Genomic DNA, 27,427 nt, shown 5'->3' with positions numbered 1-27,427 from the left:
AATCTGTACCACTGTACCTTTTTTGTAAACTGTTAAAGTATTCAATCAATCAAAACTGCATTTTTTTTCTAACTGCATGTATTGATTGAATACCATAGTCAGAAATGTAAACGGAACAAGGTAGTCAGACATTAAGGCTAACAAACGTTGTTTCCATTGTGGTCCAATGTATTCAATTCATCAACATAGCATAACACAATAATACATCAATAAATACAAAACGCCATTATGTACAAAGGAGAAAAAGGGAAAACGTCGGCAGTTAATGACACCTCCTTTCTACGGGAAATTGCATTTACCTCCCCTTGTGTTCTCCGGATAGATGTTTTTTCCAGGCTAGTTTGATCGTATATGCAGGACTGAGCTCAATACAACTCAAGGGACAACACACACAAAAAGATTTAAAAAATATTTATTCTAAAAAAAACACAGACGTGACATACAAAGCATCGTTTAGGTGAAATGTTGCAGTCCAGATGGTTAAAACAAAGTACATTTGGATAAGGTTGGGACAAGGCAAGAACCCCTTCTCACTTCAAATCTAGGATTACACCTATAGCTCCACAAAGCCAACGTGTTGACTTAACTTAACTGATTTCTGCCTTACATAAGTCTCTAAAGTTCCCACAGTGATTACTGATTTCCACCAAAAACCTGAGCTTTCAAAATCACATGACAACCCCATGTTTTTATAGTAGAAAATATGGCAATTACAAAATGAAAACAACAGAGGTCACACACACAATGAAGCAAGTATGCAAAAGTGCACCAAAATAATAAAAAAAATTATGACAAATCATGCACCACACAAGTACATGGGGCTGTACAGGGCTTATCGGGATTAAGCAAGTTCAAAGCAACAAGGCAAATGCACCAGTTTTGGCCCCTCGGAAAACATCACAATACTAAGACCTGATTTATACTTACTTGCGTGCTGGTGAAACGCGGCGGAAAAAGCAAATCTACACGCTCACAGGCGCAAAGTGATCACCACTGATGTGCACGTCAACAACACATTCTGACAAAACGTCAAAAATGTCAAAGAAAAGCAAAAATCACAAGTGAAAACAAATAGAAGACAAGGTAATACATATTTTAAATGGACAAAAAGCATAGTAATTCACTGTACGCAAGTTTACTGTACACAACAGACAAAGTGATGATCAGTATTCTCAGACCAATCCCATGCATCACATAATCCAACATGGACATGATACTTTCACTTGCTATACAAAAAGCCTTTAAAAAAGCTCAACTGGTTCTTCTGGTGGAGAATCAAAAGACCGGAAGGAAACCCAAACGTTTACACACTGAGAGTTAAATTAACCGTCAGGATTTTACAGTGCAGTGTAGGCATCAGTGTCGTCGCTCTCAGAAATAACTGCACATCGTAGAGGTTGCAACCAGCAGCACAACTGCAGTGCTGCACGCCTGCACCATTATTGTGCATCCAGTGGTGCATTCCTTATGTACCGTCTTCACTCCGTTTGCTGATCCCGTACAGCAGTGGTTACCAAACCTTTTTATTTCAAGGACCCCAACATTCATTCATTAGACCATGGATCCCCCCATAACGCTGGCAGTGTACAAATGGAACCAAATGGACCCATAAGGGTCCATTTGGTTGCATTTGTACACTGTCTGAGTTACAGGGCTTTAAGGGTCCTCTTGGTTGCCAACTATCAATAATTATGCTTGGGACCCCTTGGAACTCCTTCAAGGACCCTTGGGGGGGGGAACCACTACTGTATTGATTATCATCAGCAAACGTGTATATTTTGAATGACTAGTACATTTTGAAAGACTTGAACTATGGCTGAGGAGGGTCATATTTATTTCTTGCCCAGACAACCTGACAGCAATAGCCTGACTTCTACTTAGTTGCATGTGGGTGTTGCGCACCAAAAATAGCAAGATACTTGTGTAGCAATAGTGGGTCTCAGTATGACAAAATGGCTTACTCCGATTTACCTGGAATTGTCTTCACATGTTGTCAGACAAGTTTAAAGTCTGGTTATTCCGCACCAACCAACACATCATCTAGGTAGAATCACGAGAACGGTGACGGGGTCATGTCCTTGAACATAACTACTTTAACCCACAGATTCTTGTACTGGATTTGAGGAACATTGAAGAAGACAGACTTTCTTCTCCCTCGCTCGATATCGCCTTTCTGGAGATATTCCCGCGTCCGTCAACAATATCTACCGATATTGTAGATCTGCCATTTTTGGTGCGCAACACCGTCACGCAACTACGTATAAATCAGGCTTTAGATTCATGACCGCTGCCCTGACAAGAGGACATGAACAACACCCCTCCCCCCTGGGGAAAAAAAACAAACTGAGGGAACGGTTGTGTTGCCGAAATGCATTTAACTTTTGTAATTCCTTATTGCAACTTTCACCCAGTCACATGGACAATTATAATTTAAATTCAATTAAAAATGTTTGAGCTATAATCATTTAGAACATATAACTTAGATTTATATTTAAATTGGATCAATATGGTCTTCTGTGTGCCCCTAAACTGGTTATCCTGAAACTGGGTATTGCGACAAAAAAACTAAACAAACACTAAACACTAAATTAAGGCCATATGCCTGGCTGTATATTAACAAGGCCTAATTCTAGTTCTAATCTTCCAAGTGTTTACCTGTGCTGCATAAAATATCAACCAACAGCACAAAGGGATACGTTTCTTTACAGAAAACAGAGGCACACAGAACCTATTTGAGGACAATGACACAACTCTTATTAATAAAAAGCAATTTCATCCTTGCCACATGAGTGAGTCTTGATGAGTAAATTATGGAGGCATAACCTCATCGGCAGGTTAAAGTCACACCTGCTTATTTCAAGTAAGAGCTCCCATTAAAGAGAGCATAGGTCAAGACTCTGCCTGATGACAAGGATAAAATTAATACAAAAGTCAGTAACACACAAAAGACAGACAGAAAAACAAACATTTACAAGTGTATTATTACTGTACGTTTAAACCAGAACCATGGCACCATGGAAGAGCTGTATTGCACATCGAGAAAGAAATCCAAGCTGTACAGAGGATGTGGCCATTGCAGAACTTGAAGGTTCAGATTATTTGTGGGAGAAACCCAGTCTGAAAATTCATATTTTGTTCTTTGTTCACTGCCAACAGTCTTGCAATTAAAAAGGCTGAGAGATGAGAGGTCTTTGTCTCTGAATGACCATTCAGCGCCATCGAAAGCATTTAAGGAAAGAATTGGCCGCGGAGGTCATTGGAGTACTATTGAAGCAGAACTCCTGGATAAGTGTTTGTTTCTTTGGCAGCTACCAGTGTACAGTACAGTATACAGTAATCCACGTACCAGCAGACCGAGTCCAGCTCAGAAGCATTTCCTGAAGACGATCTGTGGTCCGAACTCCTCGTATTCTTCCCGACTGATCCAGGCAGAATAAAAGGATGGCAGGTTGGCCAGCACAGCGCCACCGCTCCACACACTGAAGTCTCTGTCCTTGGGACTGGTGATGTGGACACCGTCCCCCAGGTCCGACGGCACCATGCCCCCAATTTCATTCTGCAGACGTTCCGGCAGGCCAGGCAGCAGCGTGTTTCCACCTGGGTTGAATGGAAAAAAAGATTTCCAATGAAGGTTATCGAATTAAGTGTAGCAGAATGGAATATCAACATCATAACACCCCTACTGGATTATAGCTTTAACCACTTAATTACCACGATCAAGACAAGTATGAAATAGGGCTTAGGCAGTACCCCAAAATGTGCGAAAATAGTTGATCTACAACTAATAGATCATAACGCATAGCAATGTGATAGCAGCTTGCAGATCAGCCATTTTCACAATTTTTTAAAATGTTGTAAAGAATTTCGCCTATGATACGCCCAAAATAGGGATGCCAGGTTGAAACAGGCATGCAAACAGCCCCGAGGTGAAAAAGGTGACAACATGTTATTTTCTTTCGGGTCAGGTGTCACACAATTGCCCTTTTTGGGTTCAAAAAGGTGACTGTAGCTGAAAAGTGACACTTTTCCATGTCTGTTGAAAGGTTAATACTGGTATTGTTTCTTCCAAAAAGCATTACTTAATAACCTGTAGGAGACCGGACAAAGGATCACCAACTAGCTCCCCAGGCAGTTATCATAAACTTTTTAATCCATTTCCGTTTTCAATGAAGCATGCCCTGGCTGGCAGTTACTGTATTTAGAGAAGTACCAGGATAATTGGAACATGTATGTGACCAATCAGATCGCTTGCATTAAAACCCACTGTGTAATGAACAAAACCACTGTTACCTGACAGAACGATGTTCCCTAGGAAACTCCGCCGTAGGTCAATGTCTGAGCCCAGGATCGACTTGAAAATGCTCTCGTGTATCCCATAATGGTCTCGTCCAATCAGTTCGGGTTTAAAGAGAATCTCAGGGGCCCTGGATAAGTAAAAAACCAAACAGGTTGACCTGGTTCAAGTCCTACGTCAAGCCTACAGCGTCACAGACTGCCGTAGTCAGCCTTTCTTTGAAGAATCTGATTTGGTCCCTTAGGCTGTAGATTACCGGTATGACCAAATCAGACAGACACTTAAAGGGACACTTCAACCCCCAAAAATGTTTCAATGGATTAGTCACCCCATGGAGACTTGAATTCATGGATATTTTTTTGTTTTTGTCTCATTCCTAAGACAATAATTTGATGACCAGCGGACCGGTAGGCAGCGGTTCCGGTAGGAGACACAACGGAGACTCGTTGTGTCTCCTACCGGAACCGCTGCCGGTCATCAAATTATTGTCTTAGGAATGAGACAAAAAACAAAAAAATATCCATGAATTCAAGTCTCCATGGGGTGACTAATCCATTGAAACAAAGTTTTTTTTGGGTGAAGTGTCCCTTTAAACACAAGGCATTTTGACAAAACTTGCTGTTTCACAAAACATGGGATGAATTCAAACTTAAGACTTTCCAATACATACTCCCACTACTGGAAATGTAACTTTTGTGACTTAACCACATCTGGCCGTGTCATAATAAGTGAGCATTCTGAGAAAATAGCAGAGCTACACGCTCACAATGCATTTGTGAGCTTGTAGATTTTATCTATGACGAGCAAATTATGTGTTTTTTCCTTCCTGTAAACTACCTACTCACAGTTCAGGTTTGTAGTGTGAACCAAACCTGAACAGTCTTCCCGTCAAACAAACCGGAACTGCAAGAAAGTAGTGTACCTTGTCTTGAGTAGTCTGCTCTGCATGCCACCAATCAGGTTTTCTATACACACTATTCACACAAAGTAATAGCAAATAATAATAGTAAAGTGATAGCAAGTCACCAAGCAAAACATGTCAGTTTACCCAGACTTATTGCATACAGCCATCTGGCCAGGTAATAATTAATGGATATGTACATTGGCCATTTTTGGTAGCAGACTAAATGTTTAAAGCCATGGTTTTGTCAAATCAGCCATATCCATTTTTAGAAAAAATACAAATGGTTAATTTCTTTCCAAAAATGTCTGGATGAGGTTTATTTTATACCTTACCTTTATTTAAGGCAAGTCACTAAGAAATACATCTTATTTACAAAGACAGCCAGGCAAAAAGGTAAGCAAATATACTGTGCATATACACTGAGAAGTCAGCAAGTCACTTTTGTTGAAGATATACACTAGATCAGTTGAGTAAATAATATGTGGTTATATTTCTAGAATAGATTAGTGGTTCTTGAAAAGGTCCAGGGATCCTCAGGGTTCCTTGAGGGGGTTCTAAATAGACCCTTACATATCTGTAACTGAGTGTAAAAAATAATGCTACCAAATGGACTCGTCAGGGTTCCATTTTGTATACTTTCAGACTTATTCGCGTTCTTGAAATTTCAAAGTTTTGAGAACCCCTGTTAATAGAGCAACACCACACAGCCTCTCCTCATTAGGTAGAGTGTTCCCCTGATAAAAGCCCCTGGCGGGGCGGAGCGGTTACCTGAACCTCTCCGTGTTGAGGCAGATGATCTGTCCGTCGGGCAGGGTGTAATACATCTCCCTGCTGGCGGACCCCCTGCCGCTCAGCTCCTCTTCATAGTTCAGAGCAACGCAGCAGCATTTCTCCTTCATCTCCCTCACTATCTCCATCTCAGCGGTGGTCCGCATGCAGACCCCCTGCTCCTGTAGAAGCTTTTTAAAGGGGGACATAAAACGCACCGTAAAGTTATCTTTAATGCATGAATACATCAGTCCTTTGCATACCGTACAGAGCTCACTTCTTATGCAACAGTTCAGCAATTACCGGCAAATGGTATAACCACGTGAAACCTAGCATCCCTATTCTGGGCACGTCTTTATAGGTGAACATTCTTTGAAAATAGCCAGTCTACAACCTCGTTGTGAGCTTGTAGATCAGCTATTATTGATGAAGAGATTTGGTGTAGAGGGAAAAAAGATTATAGAGCCCTGGGAGACCCCGGTCAACAAAGTATATTTATATAAGGTTTAAAGCAGCACTATGCAACTTTCTTTAAATGAATAAATTTTTATTTTGTCCAATCTGCATGGTACAATACAATATAACTTAACTACAATTGGAGTGGTTGTATTTCTCCCTGCTCTTCTATAGACATTTAGATCGTGTCAAAGGTCATGTCTCACCTAGACACAGGATCTGACAAATTTTGACCTGATTTATCTTCTGAGCAAGCATTCAGACTCCATTAGCTCAAATCCAGGGTAGAGGAGGAAAGTTACATAGTGCAGCTTTAACTCTTAAAGCCGCCTTTGAGTGACATTTTCAAAATAACCATGTAAAGACAGTAAAAAAGTTTTGGTTTAACATGTACATTAGGAACAATCACTCCCTGTTGCACAGCTTGAGTGATAAATTGCCTAAGGTCTCAGCTTTGTTGCATCCAAACTCCACCCCCCACACTTTGTTGTTGCCCATCTACCCATCTGCCCATTTCCCCAAAGAGACCAATAAATGTTTGACTGAAAGAACACCTTTTTCAGATGCATTGTGACATCCAGGCCGGCCAGAGGAACACGCTGCACAGCATGAGCGAGACAGTATCCATCATACACCGGCACACTGTGGCTCACTCCATCCCCAGAGTCAAACACCACACCTACAGACCAAAAAAATACATTAGGAGAAACTCATTATTTAAATTTAACAGAGAAACATAATTTACATGACAAGATAGAATAGTCCCAAGTGTAAAATGGTGACAAATGATCGGCAGTGACTATATTAAAAACAAATCTCACCCTGGGGATTAATTAAGTAATGTTATCATCTTGTCAATGTTTTTAATTAAGGTCAGGCTTAATTAGGCTTTCCAACATCTGCTAACAATTAACCACTTCCATATTTGGGCATGTCATTAAAGGCGAACAAGCTCAATAGGGTTTAAGTGGTTAACCACTATATACTTTTGACTGGTGTCCCCCAGGAGTCCATCCTTGGCCCCCACCTCATTTCCCTCCATTACCTTATCTCTTTGCTCAAAATAGCCGATCTACAAACTCGCAACATCATTGTGAGCTGGCAGAGCAGCCATTTTTGCCAAATGTTCGACTATATAGAACAGGGACACTGGGGTTCATGTGACTAACACAGTGCTTCTCAAAGTGGGGTTCGAGGACCCCCCACAAAGCGTTGTGATGCGACGCGCTGTGAGCTTGTAGATCTGCCATTTCCAAATCATCTCAGATGGGGGTCCCATACAAATACGAGGGTCCTTGACATGTTTTGAGAAACACTGGGCTAAGAAGTGAAATCAGCATCCAAATCACCTGTGGTCCTCCCAGCTGCATAGAGTGCCAGTACGGCCTGCATAGCCACGTAGGTGAGGGGTACACTGAAGCACTCGAACATGACCTCCACCATGCGCTGCCGGTTCGCCAGGGGGTTCATGGCCGCCTCGGTCAACAGAACAGGGTGGTCCTCTGGGTCAACACGCAACTGCTGGAAAGTGTGATGCCAGATCTGAAAGCGACAAGGACGACTGGTTTTACTTTGCTCTGATGAAGGCCACGCGCCGAAAAGCGGCAGATTAAAATAAAATGAGATTTAAGGATTTTGTCGCTGTCGGGGGGGAAACCTTGTATGTCCAAAACGTTACTTTTCATAAAATGGAAAGAAATAACCTGTGTTCCAATGATCCAAAGTAGTCATTTAGTCACAAGCTGTTGTTAATACTTTTCATTGGTTCAATATTAATAAAAAACCCACAATATTTATAAATCCCACACACTTTTACTCTTTTTTTTCCCTTCTTCAAAATAGTAGATCAGCCATTTTTGCCATTTTAGTGTGACACTGTATTATGACAAGGTAGGAGATTAATTTACTCATAGAAATATGGAGATACAGGGTTTCTGCCCGACAGCAACGATTTGTTTTATGGTGGCAGTAGCTTTAGGATTTGACAGGACAGGTTTGTAACTGGAGAGTTTCTGGCTCAAGACTACGGACCAACTGGGAAATGATGAATACAGGAGAATGGTCTGCCCTCCCTTAAGGCTTAGTAACAAAATATGCACAAACACTAGCTTTATGAATGAAGTAGGACAATGTGATAAATAATACTGTCTGACCAGACATAGGCCTGTTAAAATCATTACATAATTTCATAATTGTTAGAATTGTCTCCTTTCTTCTGTATGAGAGACACTTGGATGAAGTTTATAGGATGACATTTATAAATTTAGGTCCCTATTTTGGTCAAAAACTTTCAAAAAGTGATGGAAAACGTTAAAAGTTTTAGCTACAAGCTCACAATAGGTAGCATCAAGAAGACATGTTGTGCGCAGTATATATGGCCTGTTTTGGCCATAGTACATTATTTATTTTGATTATTGGTCATTTAATAATTTATTTCTATTTTTCAATAAAAGGCTTTAATATGTAGCATACCTGTATATGCCCTGAGCAATTTTTATTTACAAAGCGGAAAAGTCAAACAGAAATGTAATTTTGCTGTGCCAATGTTCAATGCCAAAAACAATTACATCATTAGTCAATTATTTGTATGACAGCTAATCGTCAGCAAAGCCCTAATCAGGCACAAAGGGTTGATACTGCGTAACCAGAATTGTGGCTATTGTTGAAAGGATTCAGTGCTAAGGCCTCTAGTTCAGTGGTTCTCAACCCGTGGTCCGGGGAACACCAGTGGTCCTTGGGGGGTTACCAGGGGGTCCCCAGCCAAGTTAGTTAACATCTCGTCACAATCATTTTAACCACTTAGCTTTGGCTATTCAAAAATAGCAGATATACAAGCTCATAGCGTGGAACTCTGTGCCACGCTATGAGCTTGTATATCTGCTATTTTGAAAAATCTTGAAAATGTGCATATTTTTAACTAAAATCTTTGCTTCTGGGGGTCCCTGGCACAAAACATTTTCAGATGGGGGTCCGCGGCCAAATGTTTATCAATTTAGGGGTCCTTGGCATGAAAAAGGTTTAAAACCACTGCTCTAGCTTGAGGGTGGTATACTGGCATACTTGGCCACTAATGCAATGACCCGTCAGTGCCGACATTCCAAAGAACTGTGAGGCTAAACAGTCACTGTGCCGGTGCAGTTCCTGATGTGGGTGTGTCAGCAATATTCTGCTGGAATGCGAGCAATATCTAAACAGCCAAGAACCATGTAGACTGAATCCAATAAAAGCCAGTGTTCTTGTTGCGCAACCTTTTTGGTCCATTACCGTCAGTACCGACTCCACTGCTATGTGTCAAACTTGCAAACCCATCAATTGCGATACTGATAAACATTAATGTCCTTAAACTAGAGGCCTAAAGCCTGATTTATATTGAGAGCTTGTAGATCGGCTATTTTCTGTGTGCGACACCCGCACGGAGCTAATTACAGAGAAACTCAGTCTCTGTAATGGTAAATACACATACACACACAATGGCTAGTTATCCATCCTAGTTGAACACAAGGCACAATCGCATCTTGATGAATTTTTACCTTTTCCATTTCATCCCAGTTCTGAATTATTCCATTTTTGATGGGGTACTTCAGAGTAAGGACACCTCTCATGTGCTGAGCCTCGTGTCCAATGTACGCGTCTCGTTCTATGTGACCATTAATTATGTCCTGCAAAAACATAACTGCTGATCAGAACAGCACATTAGAAGCAAACCATTTCTAGCATTTAAATGCAGAGAACTAGCACACTGAATTATAGCAATACCAATACCTCATATTTGGGCAGCCCAATAATGGTTGGGAATATAGTTGTTGGAAGGTCCTGATCTGCAAATCCAGCTTTCATCAAACCAGAACCTGTATCCAACACTATAGGGGTTTTGAAAGCTGTCATCTGTGGTGGGGGACAATGAAGGAAATTACAATGAAGACATTTGTAATATTGAGTAACGTTCTTGCCTTCTTGTTCAAATATATCTCTCTGTGACTGAAGTTGATGAGATCTAGGCATCATAGCTTTCATCTACTCAGTCCATTTCATGGAAGGAGCAGGTGTTGAATTGTAGCTTGTATAACAATTATTTAAAAAAATAAGAAAACAGTGTTCATATAGTATAAAGCAGGTATATGAATGTACTGTTGAAAGAAAAAGGACTAAAATGTACTGTAGAAAGAAAAAGGACTAAACCGGACACAACTGAAGCGACATACCGCTCTGCCGTTGATGTCGCCAAGTTGAGGCTGGTGCACGGGTGACCTCGTGCCTGAAATCCTGGTGGCTTCACAAGTGTCCACTCCATCAGACATCTCTTTCCTCCACCCTCTGCCTCCACCCGGGTCACATGATGTTACAGGTAAATCAGGAGGGTCCTCGGGTGGTGGTGGCGACTGTGGGTTTAGGCACCCATCTGCAGCAGGAGAAGAACCAGCCTCCGTTTGGTCATCAAGATCTGTGTGCAGAGTTCCTTCGGATTCAGGAGCCATTTTCTCTTGGGGAGAGGTTTCATTGGCGGACTGGTGTTTATCGAATGACACCATGACCTGTTCAGTCAGGGGGCTGTTATTGTTATTGTTGTTACAGTGTTCTTTGGTATTGGGATTTATGATCTGTTCAGTCAGGGGGTTGTTATTGTTATTGTTGTTACAGTGTTCTTTGACATTGGGATTTAATATGATGGTGTCACAGTTGCCCGGAGACTTGTGTTTTCTCTCTTTGGGCTTCGGTAGGGCGTCTTGTGTGTCAACTTGTTGAAAAGTGGGAGCTGCATCACCAGGGGGCGCCACTATACATGCAACCTCTGCAAACGGAGGGGTTTCCTTTTCTGTGATATGGGAGCTTACACCAAGTGATGCCTTTCGCGGTTTAGGCACAGGAGTGCACTTTGAGTTACCGCCTGGATCAAAAGCTCTGTCGCCCGGTCCCATTTCAGGTACCGTGGTAGCTTCTGGGCTCAACGTACTGCCGTTTTCCCCTGACCATGCATCCAATTCCTTTGCATTCATACATTCCTGGGGTTCCTTTTTCATGCCTTCAGAAGACTCCTTCAGATCCAAGCTTGTACACAGTGGAGTCATGCTGGGTGCAGCGGGTTCAGAGACAGACCCATTCAGGCTCTTTGGATCATAGCTTGGGTCAGCGCCGTCATTACTCTGGCCATCTGCAAGTGGATCTGAACCAGGCGATACTGAAGTGCTACTGGATTTGCTGGTGCACGGTTCTAAGGGCTTGTGTGGTGCTACTGAAGTCAAGTGCTTCAAGTCACGACACTCGCTCTGACTGCCTGATGAGAGGCCATTACGGAGCGCAATCAGCGCATCATCGTCTACGTTCTCCTCTCGCATCTTTCCCATCGCAGAACATTTCACAATCTTTCTGGCTTTGCTCCTGTGCTTCTTGACCTTACGCTCTCGGTCCTGATCTTTCTTTAAGCTCTTTTCCATCCTCTCCACCTCTTTTTTCTCCCTCTCCAGCTGCAGCCGGAAGACCTCCCTCTCCTTGCTCGTAATCGAGGGCCCAGTTGTTGCGGCGCATTTCTCGCCCGGGGGCCCGTTCTCCTCCACGTTGTCACTGCGTCTGAGCTCGTGGATCTTCAGGCTCTCTTCGACGATCAGCTCGTCCAGGATGTTGACCTTCCTGAGCTCTGTCAGCAGGTCTGCTCGGTTGCGGAGTCCCGCTGAACCGCTTGGGTTCACAGCTTCAACGTGACATTCATGGTCCTCGGGAGCCTCGGTTTGACTTGACGAATGCAGTGGTTTCCAGTCACTGTGGTCCTCGAGGTCGCCAGAGGCAAGGCCATCTTCGAGGCCAAGCACACCGGCTTCAACCAGATCGCTGGGGGACATCTGGAAAATGGGGCATGGGTATTGCACAAAATGTGTTGTTGGTAAATACTAGGACTGCAAGTATACATTTTTGTATCAACTACTTTTTTGATTAATCAAATAATTGGGAAGGTTGAGTTTTTTGCCATTTAAAAAAAAGTTTTATATATCAATATGGGGAGAAAAAAATATATAAATAAGCCCCAATTTATACTTTTTCAAAATTACCACAAGAAATACCCAATTTGATTCAAATTTATTTTTATAATAGATTAATGTGATCAACTGTTCCACCCTAGTAAATACACACCATTAAATAATAATATTTATGTATAAATAAAGTGATTAACATACCACACCAATATGGTCCTTACTGTCCCATAATGCCCACTGATTCTTCCTGTTCTCCGACCTCCACAGAACATCCAGCATGACTTCCTGGGCCAGAACCTTCTCTTCCTCCTGCACCCCAAAAGGTCCAGTTACAACAACATAGTCCAATAAAATGCATAATAAAAAGCTATAAAATTCAACGATTTCAATTATAAGCCATGTATAAGTTGAGCAGGTGTGTCCGTAGGCAATTCAAATGGTGTTTTAAATATGGAATTAAATAGTTAAGCCTGAATGTCTAGTAGCAAATCTGAACATTTTTTTTTGTTCAAAACCCATCCCCTAGAACAGGGGTTTTCAACTGATTTTGACCCAGGGACCACCATCCTGACTAAGAGCAACCTGGGGACCACCACTATTGTGTCGGGTGGGTCCATCATAGACCCACCCCACACAATAGTGGTGGGGGGTTCATGCACCATTCCATGGGTTAAGATTTGGGTTTTTTCTTACTTGCTACCCACTAATCACACTATTACAGGCTACATTCATGAGCTGGACAAAAAAGTTTTCAAAGCATTTTATTACCAGTAAAGAGCATTTGGCAAGGAGCACAATATTTTTGTTGGATATACTGCCACGTTTGAATGCATCAACAAAAGTATTTTTTCCCTTGACCAAGCAGGACCAAAATCAATGAATACGTTGTACACGCGTGTATCGGTGTATGCTGGAAGCTAATTCTGTTTGCATTAGTAATTCTGTTAGCGACCGAATGTTTACATCGTAAGAGGTAAAAAAAGAATCGACTTTTTGAAATGTTAGATCGCCTTAAGTTAATTATACACAAACAAGAAAAACAAAAGGCAGCGGTCCGGGCACCTAGACACCAATGTAGCCTGAGTGACAGTGTGTCGCGGGTTCGAGTCCCGATCCCGACGGCCTTTGCTGCGTGTCACTCCCGGTTTCCTGTCTAACTTCACGGTTAATAAAGTTTTTAAAAAAAAAACCTTTTTTTAACCCTACCCTAAAACCACAATTTAAAAAAATGGCATTCCCTTTCATGCAAACATCCTCCAAAGTCCAAACTCAAAATGGGTGAGACATTACCCACCGCTTTGTTCAAATGGTTGACACCTCACCTCTAGTATTCCATCAGCCCTGTCGAGAATCTCTTCCACCTCCCTTAGACCCTCCTGTTCCTTCACATCCCAATCCTTTGGACACATGCCCACAACTGAGCCGCTTAATCTGGAAAAGAATGTAAAAGAAAGCGCATCACTTCAATATAAAGTACACTTATCTGTATGATAGTATGTTAACACAATATAACTAGTACATCTGCAGTGGTACTATTCTATTGAGGAATTTGCAGCCTACTAGTTGACAAGTGGTATTTCCTGAAGCTCAAAGTGCAATTATCTCCCCTGCCCAAGTTCCGTCTTAGCTCACTCTTAGCTCAATCTCAGATCTAATAATTGGTTGTGCTACGTCGTACCCCCAACAAAATCTGAGGCTGGAAAAAGAAGCCTTGTGTATTTTGGGCCCTGGTCGTGGAATGACCTGCAAGACCAGGCTCAAAGTGGCTTTTGTGATCCCTCTAGTGAGTTTTAAAAGGATTGCCATGGGCACAATTCCCAGACATTGGTCCTGCTTTGATGTGTAGCAAATGTTGTTGCTCTTAGTTTTATATTGGTCACTTTGTAGATTCTCAGTTTTTCCTTGAGCTTCCTAGGTAGTAGTGATGTGCGGGTCAGGTTTTCTCATGACCCGCCCCGCCCCAACCCGCCACGGAACCCAACCCGCCTCAACCCGCGACCCGCGACCCCATATAAATCTATGGCTCAACCCGCCCCGCGACCCGCGGTGGGAATATAAATATATATTATATAGCGCTCTTTTAAGTACCCAAAGTCCCTTTAAATGTCCCTTTAAAAGTAGCACAACATTGTCATGGGCTGAATAAACAAGCATGTTGTTCAAAATAGGGTTTTTTTTTTTTTTTGCGTGTGATTGCGGCTGACCCGCTCACCCGTAGCCCGCATAATTTCCTCTGAAATCCTGACTCGACCCACCCGCGCCGCGGGTTGACCCGCGGGTCCCGCGGGTTACGGGTCGACCCGCTCATCACTACTAGGTAGCTTTTTACGGATGTTATATGTCTGTCATTGTTATTGCCCTGTTGTTGTTGCGAACTGCCTTATCCCATATTGTTGAAGCGCAAGGGGGCGGGGGGGGCAGGGGGGGGGGCGGGGGGCGGCTGGGGTGAGTCAGCGCACTGAAGTAAAGGCACAGACTACTGTGTTGTTGACGGACAACGGATGCACGCTTATGAGAAACAACAAAAATGAAACCTGGCAAAACAGTTGCGGACTGAATAATGACTTCACTGTAGCCTATAGTAGCCTTTTCATAAATATTAGATATTTGTACTTAGGCTGTCCTGAAAGTTTATGATATTTAGAGAAATTTAAAGTTTCAAATACAAAAGTAGTAGGCGAGAATTAGCAAACTGGACATTTAGACTGAATGTTTCCTTTATCCTCATCTTGCGCTAATGCACGCATGACGCAACTGTTTTGCCAGGTTTTATTTTTGTTGTTTCTCATAAGCGTGCATCCGTTGTCCGTCAACAACACAGTAGTCTGTGCCTTGACTTCAGTGCGCTGACTCTCTCCCCACCCGCCCCCCGCCCCCTCTCGCTTCAACAATATGGGATAAGGCAGTTCGCGTTGTTGTTACTGGCAGAGCTGTGTAACATTTATTGCCTCTTCTCTTGGCCATTTCACACTCGTAAAAGAGACTTTAGTCTCAATGTGTCTTTTTTACTGGTTAAAAAAAAGTTAAATAAAAGAAAAGAAAAAATAAACTGGTAGAAATTACCCATCAGTGGCATCTTGATTCTGATCATGGAAGTCATATGAATCCCAGAGGAGAGTGGGGTGCCCTTCTGTGACGCAGCTTGATTGGTCTTGTCCGTCGGTAATGGTGCTAGACAGGACGTTGCAAATGGGGCTCAGTTCTGGATCCTCAAGACTGCTTTGGGACTGCAGTGTCCAATCCCTGGTCCAAAGCGCTTTGTTCTGCGTGCTGGCCGGTACCTCCGTCTGCGTGGGCTGGTCCAGAGACCTTAGGTAAGGGGTGCAAAAGTTAATCAAACTAATCAAATTGTTTTTCAAAAGCAATGATTTTATTTTAAAAATGTATAAAGTAAAAATCTGTTTTCTTTTTTAAACAACTGCATGAGTAGCAAAAATGGCAGATTTACAAGCTCAGAACGCACCACATGTTGTGAGCTTTTAGATCTATTGCGCAACACCATTTCATGACTAAGTATGAAATAGGGCTTAAGTGCTTAATCAGATCAATTTAGTTATCAAAAAAACGTTATGTTTTCGTGTTGATTCGTTGACAAAAAAAAGAAGAAGAATATTACGCTTCTCAATCATTCGATTAATAAAAAAAAGAAATAGATACAATAATCAATAGTTTCAGCCCTACCTGATGGACATGTCAAAATGACTGTGGTAGAGTTCTGAAGGATCAGATCCTTGGGGGTCTCTCTGCAAGGCTGACCGCGGTGGGTTCTGGGTAACCGTGACGGTGTACGACTTCTCCAGGTCGTCTACGGGCAGGCTGAGCCAGGGATTGGCAGGCAGCGTCGTCGACCGCCTCACTTTGATCTCCAGGTTGAGGGAATCCACGGCAATCTGGGGGATTATCCGGACTCCGGCCCTGGAGCCGTTTCCCACCGAGCCCAAGTCAAACGCCTCCCGGCACTCTTCGGAGTCGGACATGCTGGACGCGTTCTCTTCGTGAATCTGGGGCTGCCTGGAAAGAGGCCGGGCCCACAATTATTACATGATCTCCTGATCGCAATTATTTGAGATAATCGTCAGGATTGTTTCTATTTATCTGAATCAATTAATCTGTTGAACAATAGCAAAAATAGCCGATCTACAAGCTCACAATGTATCGACGCAGATGCATTATTAGCTTGTAGATAAAATATTTTACACAATTAGTAAATGCATGGCCTGTTTTGGCCATATTACATGAGAAATTTACTTTTTATCTATGTTCCTAGGTTCAATGTCAAAACCACAATTAAATAATTAATGCCAAAACCACTAACTAATTAATAAATAGCAATTAGTTGTACGACAGACAATTAAACACCAAAACGTTCATGATCATGACAACCATACCTGGAAATGGGTCTGAACGAGTCCCTGGTTCCTGCCGACCTACACAGTCCTTCCCAGCCCTCTCTCCCTCCCCCGGCCTCCAGGTGGCCGCCGCTTCCTGCCCCGTCGAAGCCAGAGTCGAACGAGCTGAGAGAGGGGGGCTTGCCTTCAACCAGCAACGCCATTCCAGTATCCACAGGGCTGGTTCGGAGGGGGTTCGCTTCCTTCCCAGTTCCCCATTGGTTCAAGTTAGGAAGCGAGCCGCGGCATTGCGTGTTATCGTGCTGCGATCTAGGAGAGGTTTTCTTGATATCGTCCTGCGATCTACGAGACGATTTCTTGATATCGTTCTCCGATCTACGCAATGTTTTTCCAGAGGGGGGACACGTGGCATCAGAGACATCCTGGATGCTTGCAGCTCCTCTACTGGCAACGAGGTCGGTGGGAGCCTGGTGAAGATGGTTGGCGTGTCTCAAGAAGGCATACTGCCACTGGAGAGCCAGCTGGAGGTCACTGATGGCCACAGGCCCTTGACAGCTGAGCAGCTTCCTGAGGATCATACATCTGTGGGGGAGGGAAAAAACATCAGTTACAGGGAATAATGCTGTGCAAAGAATGGACCATATTCATACCGATCTACAGGCTCACGACGATCACAACAAGTGCAAGTGTTCAACACGTCTTCCATCACCACACGCTCACCGCTCAGACAGCTGCTGGCCCGTCTGCTGGAGCTGGCCGTCGGGTATGACGTTGGCCAGGTGTGCCAGCTGCACCAGGTCTTCCATAGCAGGGCAGGGATTCCTCTTCAGGAAGGCAGACAAAGCCTGCCTCCACACAGGGACTCCCTGCTGCCAGTGTCTGGGTGCGCTGTCAACACCTGACAGGAGCTCCTGGAGGAAGTTCTCGCAGAGGACCAGGCTGTACCAGCTGTTGGACTGTGGGGATTGGAGAGGAAGAAAATTGCAGGTAAAAAACATGTCTGCATTCACTTTGCATTTGCATTTAGAGTCATCTTATTTTGAGTCAAGCCATCACATTAATACACTCGTGACAGCAGAGCTAGCAACACTGGAGAGCCCCGGACCCTGATGCTGGATAGGAGGGAGTGGAGAGCAGCGATCCAGAGTTGATGTCGCAATACACTCATTAATTGTAGAAGAGAAATTAATTAGAAAATTGATATTTTAGTTGCACTCTACTCATTCCATTTTTTTTTGCCATGCTCTGATATGTATCCAACTATCCATTTTAGTCTACTCATATTAGAAAGGAAACATGTCAGATATGTAAAATATTCCAATATCTATTATTTTCCCTTCTTTAAAACTGCAAACCTGGGATGTGACAATAAAGTTACATGACCATTTACCATGTCGTTTTTAACTAGGTTTATTACCATTCACTCTGATGCCTAAATTGTAAATTGATATTGCAATGTACACTGCTGCAAATTCCATGTCACAACCTAATTATTTAAGCAGAAAAAGCACACATTCCTAGGTTCTCCAAGAACTTGCCTTGTTATAGTAATGGTAGAAGTCGGACACTGCTCTGAATGTTTGGTATGGGAAGTCCACAGCAGAGTATAGCTTGTCCTTCAGAATCTCCAAATCCAACACCCACCTCTCCCTGGCCTGGCTGTCACCGAATGGTAGCATCTCTGCCAACGTGTGAATCACGTCCTCAGCACAGCGGACTAGTGCCTGAGGGGAAGAACAACAATAACATTTGTGGACGGACAGACTAAAGTGATTACTATGGTATGCAGGGCCCTAAGAAAATATACCACAGCAGAAAAATATATAGAGTACCATAGCAAAGGTGTAGATGGAGGACTCGAAGTCCGATTTCAGCTGTCGGGCCTTTGTGACGTCCTTGGCAATCTCTATTCTGTATGGCTGGAGCTTTTCTTTCAAAAGAGTTTCTATCTGCTCAGTGATCTATAAGGACAAGCAGACAAATGCTACTGTGGTAAGATTTCAAAACCATGACTACAAACATCAATCAACACACAAGGAGAGGACATGAATTATCATCATGTTAATATCAAAGCTTTTCCTAGGTTTCAAAACATTGCATGTAAACAATTGGAACAATGCTAAGCATTCCCAATATATGCATGGCACTCTTTGATTTCAGTTCCTGGAACAACAATGATTAACAAACATTTGCAAATCACTGTTTTATGAGCAATCAGTCCCGAAGTTGTCCATTAGCCTACCCTCATTGCTTCCTCCCGCAGCTGCAAGATGTGCAGATGAATCCTCGCCGTAGAAAAGGCCTGCTGCCACAGCAACTCCACCTTTTCCACAGCCGCAGTTATCCTTTCAACAAAAACAATAAGACAAGTGCACAAGTGCTATTACTACACTGTACACAGCAAACGCTAATTTAACACAAATTACCATCCAGGACTTTGCGGTGTACAATTAGCCCAAAGTCACTGAACTGTAACGTATCAGCGCCTACTTCCACGACACTGGGAATGGAACCTTGATTACGTCATAATGATTACATCCATAAAGCTAAACACATTTTATTTTTCACAGTTTCATGAATTGTAGAGGTCTAACCACTTAAATGTTCAAAGTCCTTAAGAGGAAAAAATAAACTTCACGCCATGTCTCAGTGTATCGTTTCAGTCACTATGTGAATCTGTGCCCTGAAAGTACCTGCTGTAGTTCTGAAGCATATCGAAAGCCGTGTGGGTGAAGAGCGCGGTGCCTGCCATGGCCTGGTAGGATGGGTCGGTTTCAGGATAGCGTAGCTTGGCCACCACTTGTTCACAATGCCTCAACAGCTCATCCAGGCCCAGCTCCCTGCACAGCAGAGCAAATATAATAAATTTTCGTTCAATGTATACTTTTCTGTGTGTATGTTTCATCCCACTGTGTCTAGTATATAATACCTCATCACCAGCTGAAAATAAAATGAATAAAAATTGACTGTAATTATTTAAGCTAAAAATACCAACAAACTCCTTAAAAAAAACATGGTTTTGTGTTGATACTGTCGTACAAGACAAGACTTGTCAGCTGACGGATTCAGTTGGTACTCATTTAGGACATTCAGTAGGACATTCAGTTGGTACTCATTTAGGACATCACTATGGCTTCTCCCATTAGCTGGAGTAGTAAACCAACACTTGTTACAAGGTTGACGAGGACAGTGCCAACACAAAGTTTCTATCCAGAGCGTATTGCAAAGTATGAACAAACATTAAATATATTTTAATCATTGGCCATGGTATAAGCAGGATAAACTCAGAGCTGTGCAGTTTTAATGCCCCCTTCAGAGGCAAACCCTAGGAGAGGCACCGCAAGTATTCTCCACACTATGCAATAATTTTCAAAAACTGTATGGCTTATCAAACACAAGGACAACACAAGGCAATACATTAAATGCATAGAAATAGTAATCCATGAACATAGGTAAACCAAGAACATATAATCAGTCTAACAGTAGAATATCCAAAATAAATCTATAATCTGAACATTGAAACTATACACAGTGCACAGTATAGGATGCCAGGTCAACAATGAACTGGCATCTGTCAACATGATCCTTGGAGGGCAGGGTTTACTTGGAGGTTCTTAGATGGCATGTTATGTTGACAGATGCCAGGTCATTGCTGACCTGGCATCTGTCAACATAACATGCCATCTAAGAACCTCCAAGTAAACCCTGCCCTCCAAGGATCAAGTTCTGTCCGTCTCTCCCCTACCGCGTCCATTTTAACCCTATATACAGTACTTTGTCGTACCAGTACAAGTGTGGAATGTTCCATCTATTTTTGCAGAATCTTGCCTATTAAGAAATGTCCAGAATAGGGATGATACAGTAAAGCCTCACCTCCTCAGCTGCTGGAACTTGGCTTCATTGGTGGAGCAGAAACGTTGAAGCTCCTCGTAAGAGGAGGGGACCGACAGTCTGGACAGAGCCTGGAGGGTGGCGATGCAAGATGGCAGCCGCTCCACCGCCGACAGGAAGTCCAGCACAAACGCATCAATCTCCTATGGAGGAGCACAAGACACACTTTGAGCTGCTGTATATAATAAGAATAAGAGGAGAACATGCACTTGTATATCATGAGGCCGGCAAGTACATTAATGTACTTGAGCATCATAAATTAACCACTTAAAGGGGTAGTTCACCCCCCAAATAACTTTTTTTCTATTGATTACTCACCCCATGGAGCCTTGAATTCATGGATATCTTTTTGTTTTTGTCGCATTCCTTCCTTTATTATTTGATTATAATAAATTTAGCCCCATTGATTCCGGTAGGAGACACAAAAGCATTTGTGTCTCCTACCGGAATCAATGGGGAAACATTTATTATAATCAAATTATTGGCTTAGGAATGTGACAAAAACTAAAAAATATCTATGAATTCAAGGCTCCAGATGGTCAGTAATCAATAGAAAAAAAGTTATTTTGGGGGTGAACTACCCCTTTAAGTCCCATTTAAAATTTTCCACAAAAGAAATTAATTTTTTTTATATATATATATATATACATTTTTTTTTTTTTACCAGTAAAACCTCAATGAGATCCCTTTTACAAAAAGGGACTTGGCCAAGACGGCAGCAGAATAAACCAAACATGCATACATACAAGATAATACATAGAACAGTTAAAAGTAAACATAATGTTAAAAGTAAACAAATTAATTAAAAACAGGATTTGGGTGGCACAAATGAATTAAAAATAGGATTTGGGTGGCACAAATACTGACACTAAAAACACTAAAAAAGCAGCTTCCTACATTTTCAAGCTCTAAGTCCTTCAGGATTGCGACAAAAGCTCCATGAGAGATCTGTTCAGATAGCTTCATGGCTTTCTGAGAGGTGTTCCATAAACATCTGAATGCTCTTTTGGGAAGCCAGGTTGAAAGTGGTTAAAATGAATGAATGAATATTAAAACAAATGTGCCTTGTATACATTAAATAGGGGCCTAGTAAGCACATGCTGGTATTACATACAGTATAGGACTATAGCTAGATATAGAATAGATCGTGTGGCTGTCATTACAACATGCCAAGTAGGTTAGTTGTTACATAATTTCATGCAGGCAGTTCCCAGTCCCAGCGCTAATGAATACTGTCAACATGGTCAAGAGGCTCAAGCATCCAATTGAACAAGACTGAATATATAATCTAATGGAAAGAAACGGCAGGGCCCCCTTTCACTTGCTAATAAGGTCAGCTGATTATACTCTGTCATTTGCGCAAGCTTCACCAAGGTAACGGACAATAGCTGTGGGCCGCATCGGTGGAACAGATGAATGGGTACACAAAAACATCCCATCATCTGATTGAGCTGCAGTTGAACAGCAGCTCTCCTCAATTAAGGATAATTATTTCACTGAAGAGAAATATTTTAGGGGTTCAAGAGACAAAACAAGCTTCTTCAGTACGGTAACTAGGGATAGACGGTATGGACAAAAACAAATCAAGATATTTTTTACTATCGTGTTGCGATAAGAACTATCTTTAGCGAATATAGCCAATCTACAAGCTCAAAATGTGTCGCATTGTGAGCTTGTAGATTGGCTTTTTAAATCTTTGAAAAAAGTTTAGAATAAATAAATTAAGACTTAAAGGGATACTTCACTTTCACATAAAATAAACATTAAAAAAAAATATTTAAAAAAAATGAAAGAAGTTATGGCAAAATAAAGGCCCCCTCACACATTAGTAGGACACTCTAATGCGTGAGGGGGCCGTGATTTTTCCATTACTTTTTTCATTTATTTTTAATATATTTTTAAAATGTTTATTTTATGTGAAAGTGAAGTATCCCTTTAAGTGATTAAAACCAGGCAAAAACACATTGTGATATTACAATATCCAAAATCCCAGTTGATATCTAGTCTCATATCACAATATCGTTATCAATTCCGAGCCCTAACGTTAAAGAACATTAGAGATGAATTAAACATGGTGGGTGCATGAGCACTATATGAGCCAAGCATCTCTCTGCTACTGTACGTCAGATGACCCCAACAATGTGTATAACTTACTACAGAGGTTTGCATTGTGTATGTGCTGAGAGGACAATGTTACCATGGATCAGACACACTTCAAACCGGCTGATCACAAGACCTTGATCATCTTCCCTGAAGCACACTGCCTTACACAACACTTATTCTTCATGGAGTCATACTGTATGTGTAAAATGTGTGCAAGAATGTTTGTGATGCGTGTGTGTGTTGTGCGTGGGAGGGGGGGCAAAGATTATGAAACACTTGGCCACCACTATTATACTCCATCTCAGACAGAAGGCCCAGTTAAATGGTACATAATCAAATATGTATAAGATGGTAATTCACGCTTGGTATTCTTATTTTTAATAAATGGCTTTTATCCATTTGTCTTGGTGAATCACTTAATTCAGTTTGTTGTTTAACAGTCGGACTTAAACAACGTTTATGGTTTCCTTAGGGAATGTGAGAAACTATAACCAGTTATGAAGCGTCATTTTTTGTTATTTTCTTTTAAATCAACCCATTAAGACCTGGAACGCATCTGTGTAATTTTTTGATTTGAGCTAAAAGGCATCATTTTACACTTTGGATATTCAAAAATAGCAGATCTACAAGCTCGTAGCGCGGCACTCTTGTAGATCTGCTATTTTTGAAAAATCATGAAAATGTGTGCAAATCTTTTTAAATATATTATTTTAAAGCAAACATTTTTAAATGAGATCTTTGCTTCTGGGGGTCCCTGGAACAAAATATTTTGAGATGGGGGTCGGCAGCCAAATGCATATCATTTTGGGGATCCTTGACGTGAAAAAGTTTGAGCACCACTGACGTAGAAACATGTTTTACAGAATACTGTTGGGATTTAGACAACATTTGTAGAATCGGCTTCAGGTCTTCATGGGTTAAAACAGTACCTTGATAAACGTAACCCAGCTTTGATGACAGTATATAAGGTAGCCTCCCAAAGATGCAGTTAACTGGCTTCGGTCAATGTAGCTGGAGAGCTCCGAGACTTCTTTCAGCAGAACTTTCTGCAAACAAAGAGCACTGTTACTTATGGAAGGTTACATTAAACACATTGACATTTTTCATTTTGGGAATTATTGAAACCCGGACGCCCGGGTTAAAGTTGTTCCAGATACCTTGAACGTCACTGCGTAGGACTTTGATGGAACAAGGAGCTTTAGCAACAGTTTGACAGCATCCTTCTTTTTGGGTAGAATCATATACACAGTATGGACTGTCCTCTGGTGGACCTTAAGAAAAACACAAAGCAATAACATTCAGGAAGAAGTCAACAGAGAAAGAATCAGCATGACAGACTGGAAAATGTATACCAGCAAACAAGAACAAAAACACTTTTAGCAAGACGTCCAAAATCAGACCAAGGACACAAGAAACAGAATAAACATACGATATGCGTAATGGTATCGTACAACAATGTGATCATGAAAATGGCACAGCTTTTCCCGGAAACAAATGTAATCTAGAAGGAAAGAGGTGGCCACAAACTAATTCTCCTTAGACAATTAAGCTCAGCTAATGCAATTTCACCGAGGCTCTTCTATTAAATAAGCGAGCGTGTGACCCACGGTGCATGTGACCACCTCCTCTTCCCCCGCACCACTGTGTTGGCCCCCAGTGGAATTCCACAACAAGACACCCTTAACCACTTAAACCCTCTATACTTAGTCAAACGGACCCAGGCTGCAATTGTACTTTTTTTTCACTCTAGTCGACACCAAATCTCTTTGACAAAAATAGCCGAGCGACAAGCTCACAACACGTTGTGACCCTATTGATCTGCTGCTTTTGGCGAACGTTCCGCCCCGGGATAGGGACGCTGGGGTTCAAGTGATTAACATTGTGCTTTAAAGAGGCAAAATCAGGTGAGAGCGTACTACAATCATGTGCCCACAAAAGATCCATGAAGAGACACAGTTCCGCTGACAACATGGAGTTGTGCTAGCAGAGGAAGCCAATTGGTTCCGCTCATTAAACTTTGGCTAAATGAGACCTTTTGTTTAGTCCAACAGATCTTGAAAATTAAAAAAATAACGGCAACATCTAAACCCACAAGTCAAGCTAGATATTATATCTTGGTCACTTGTTCTCGTGTTTTGTTTCTTAAGATTTGTTTTCTCCCGACCACTATGTTGAATGTGATGTTCAATGTTTTGAGGCACTACTTTGTTCTCTCTGCACTCCATGTATGACTACTTATCTTGCCGCTTATTGACAAGAGCTCATGTTTACTGGGCTTATTCCGATTTCACACTTGTTAAGTCGCTCTGGAGTCTGGCTACGAATCTGCTAAATGCCTAAATTGTAAATTTTCATCAAATGTTTGCCCCAGAATGGGGACGCTAGCGTTCATGTGGTTAACCATATGTTAAATGAGGAATTATGTTAAATGATTTGTGACCTTGCATCTCAATTTGCTGTCTGTTTCGGGGAAAGAAGTCTCAATTTGCTGTCTATTTCTGGGAAAGTGGTAAAATCTGCATTGCCAAATGTAACGCTACCCTAGCGTCAAAAGACAAAAACTAACAAGAACGTAAAAAAAAGAGGGGTCCGTGGGCTTCAATGCATACCAAACTGGGAGTCCTTGAAATTAGTAAATGCCATTTTGGTATAAAGCTCTGAGCTCTCATGTGTCTGACACCTGACATGACAATGTAAAATGTGCAAAATAAATGTCCAGATACCTCAAGGAGATGAAGAGTTTCAGCAATAAATCTCGAAGTGGCGGGCGAGGCATGCCTCAAATCTGCCACTACCGAAATCAAGCTTCTCTTCTCCTGTTTTTTGCTGTTGAGAAGAAAACAAATAATGGGTTCCTGAAAGTTAGCCTGGTCTTATGAAAGATTACGCATTAACTTCAAGAAGATAATCTCCACCTCTTCGCCTCTCTCCTTCATACAGTACTTCAAACCAAAACAAGCCCCTTTGTGTAAACATACTTGTGAAGGCTGAGAAAGTAGTTTATGAAGTCAACCACTTCTGCTTTGCTGAGGTCTGAGGAAAGTTTGACTTGTCCATCCACTGGGAAAATGATCAAAGGGCACCCATGTAGATCAAAAGCACCTGTTTAGACATTCACAAATGGCACAAAAAAGGGGGAGAAAAAGAAGAAATGGAACAATGAGACATACTACAGAGTTGGAAAAGCATAGTGGTCAAATATGTTAGATATACACGTTTTCAAAGAAATTATAACTTGGCAAATTCTGTACACATGTTCCGATCTAAATGTGAACTCTATTACTCTATAGATATTTACAAGGTAAACCCCATAATAACCATACTGAAGCTAACTAAAACATTGTTAGAAAAGGGCTGAATGGGAAGAACTGATAGCTACCAGGGAAGAGTACAGCTCCAGAGTTCAACACATGATCCGCAGGCAGAGACAGCAGGGTGGGGGTGGAATCCTGGACCTCTGAAAGGGGTTTTCGTGGGAAATGATTATTTTTATTGAACACATGCCAACATTTTTTTCTTCCACCAAAAGTCCACTGGAGAAACCAGTCCAGCAAATTCCAAACCTCCATCAGAGAGTTGGCTCACCTCACCGGCGGTGTGAACAAAGAACATTACACACTTAAAATAGGCTATTATATATAATAAGGCCTAGTACAGGGTACTGTGTAGGCTATATAAATTCTGTGTTTTATCCTGCTTTCTTTTTTTAATCTGAGAGCTGACAAATGTCACCAAATGGACCATTTGTAAACAGTAAACACTCAGAGTTAAACTGTGAATATTGTGTGCATTTGTGATTGAGTATTATTTATTGCCCGAAAAGCAAGTGGTGGAAAGTAACTAGGTACATTTACTCAAGTACTGTACTTAAGTAAGATTGAGGTATGTTTTACTTTAATTGAGTATTTCCAATTTTCAACACTTTTACTTCTACTCCACTACATCTGAGAGGCAAATATGGTACTTTTACTCCATTCCAATTATAGTTAGTTTAGTTACTTTGCACAAATTATTATATTATAAAACATTCATTAACCACTTTAGCCCAATTTTATACATAGCTATGCCATTTGAAAATAGCCAATCTACAAGCTCACAACGCAGATCTGCTATTTTCAAACGTTTTAGTACTTCAAGTATATTTTGATGCCAATACTTTTGTACTTTTACTCAAGTAACATTTTGAACACAGACCTTTTACTTTGTAACAGGGTATTTTTTTTCTATTGTGCTATTGATACTTTTACTTAAGTAAAATATCTGAGTACTTCACCATTGCGAAAAGCATCACATAAACCAGATGCACTTGTCTCAGTTCTTTCCCCATAAAGTTTACCTGTTGCCTGTCGCCTGCGGCTCATCTTGAAAGAGTCAGTCTCTCACTAATGATCGCTGCAGCAGCTCCTAAAATAACAATAATAAAAGTTCTCCCGGGAAAACGTTGGCGCGGCTGGGGGATGCAAACGCCACAAACTACTGATCCGTCTTCACGTGTTGTTCTCTGATCGTCCAGATCCAGAAACTTGCTGCGGACAGAAGAACCAGTCTACCGTATGGTCACTGTGGTGGTCCAAATCCAGGAACAGTGCTACTGCTGCTGCCCTGCACTCCGCCATGTTGCATCCATTCACACACAGAGAGACACAGAAGGTTCACGGCTGGTTGAACAACAGTCCCGTCTGACTGGATGCTCAGG

General features: G+C 41.8%; 2 protein-coding genes across 2 annotated transcripts in view; one reads left to right on the top strand and one right to left on the bottom strand.

Moving 5' to 3' along the window:
• Positions 1–396: 396 nt before the first annotated feature.
• On the bottom strand, positions 397–27,303 carry LOC308103241 (uncharacterized protein). The gene is made up of 25 exons (XM_080453147.1): positions 27,068–27,303; positions 26,111–26,188; positions 25,710–25,833; positions 25,455–25,557; positions 23,889–24,002; positions 23,661–23,777; positions 20,611–20,771; positions 19,431–19,577; positions 18,980–19,082; positions 18,570–18,698; positions 18,276–18,461; positions 17,458–17,693; positions 16,777–17,319; positions 16,070–16,399; positions 15,452–15,697; positions 13,711–13,819; positions 12,590–12,697; positions 10,625–12,256; positions 10,185–10,307; positions 9,953–10,081; positions 7,772–7,964; positions 6,977–7,101; positions 5,967–6,157; positions 4,291–4,424; positions 397–3,597 (listed from the first exon to the last, which is right to left on the bottom strand). The coding sequence occupies exons 1-25, from the start codon at positions 27,090–27,092 to the stop codon at positions 3,365–3,367; spliced, it is 5,619 nt and encodes a 1,872-aa protein (XP_080309273.1). The 5' UTR covers positions 27,093–27,303; the 3' UTR covers positions 397–3,364.
• Positions 17,498–27,427, top strand: part of LOC308103242 (4-galactosyl-N-acetylglucosaminide 3-alpha-L-fucosyltransferase 9-like) — a 274,031-nt gene continuing 264,101 nt past the window's right edge. The window contains exon 1 of the mRNA XM_080453148.1: positions 17,498–17,507. The gene's annotated coding sequence lies outside the window, so the exon portion shown is untranslated. The remainder of the gene's footprint in view (positions 17,508–27,427) is intronic.

Source organism: Gymnoscopelus braueri, assembly GCF_963280865.1.
Source record: "Gymnoscopelus braueri genome assembly, chromosome: 16".
NCBI lineage: Eukaryota > Metazoa > Chordata > Actinopteri > Myctophiformes > Myctophidae > Gymnoscopelus > Gymnoscopelus braueri.
Note: the sequence above shows the minus strand (reverse complement) of the source record. Positions and strands in the feature narration are given on the sequence as shown.

Excerpts from the sequence above, each read along its gene's own strand:
- LOC308103241 (XM_080453147.1), bottom strand. The coding sequence starts at position 27,092 with ATGAGCCGCAGGCGACAGGCAACAG. Across the intron at positions 20,772-23,660 it reads GCTGGGTTACGTTTATCAAG|GAGATTGATGCGTTTGTGCT; the intron begins GTACTGTTTTAA and ends GCTCCTCCATAG. Across the intron at positions 13,820-15,451 it reads AATCAAGATGCCACTGATGG|ATTAAGCGGCTCAGTTGTGG; the intron begins GTAATTTCTACC and ends ATTCTTTTCCAG.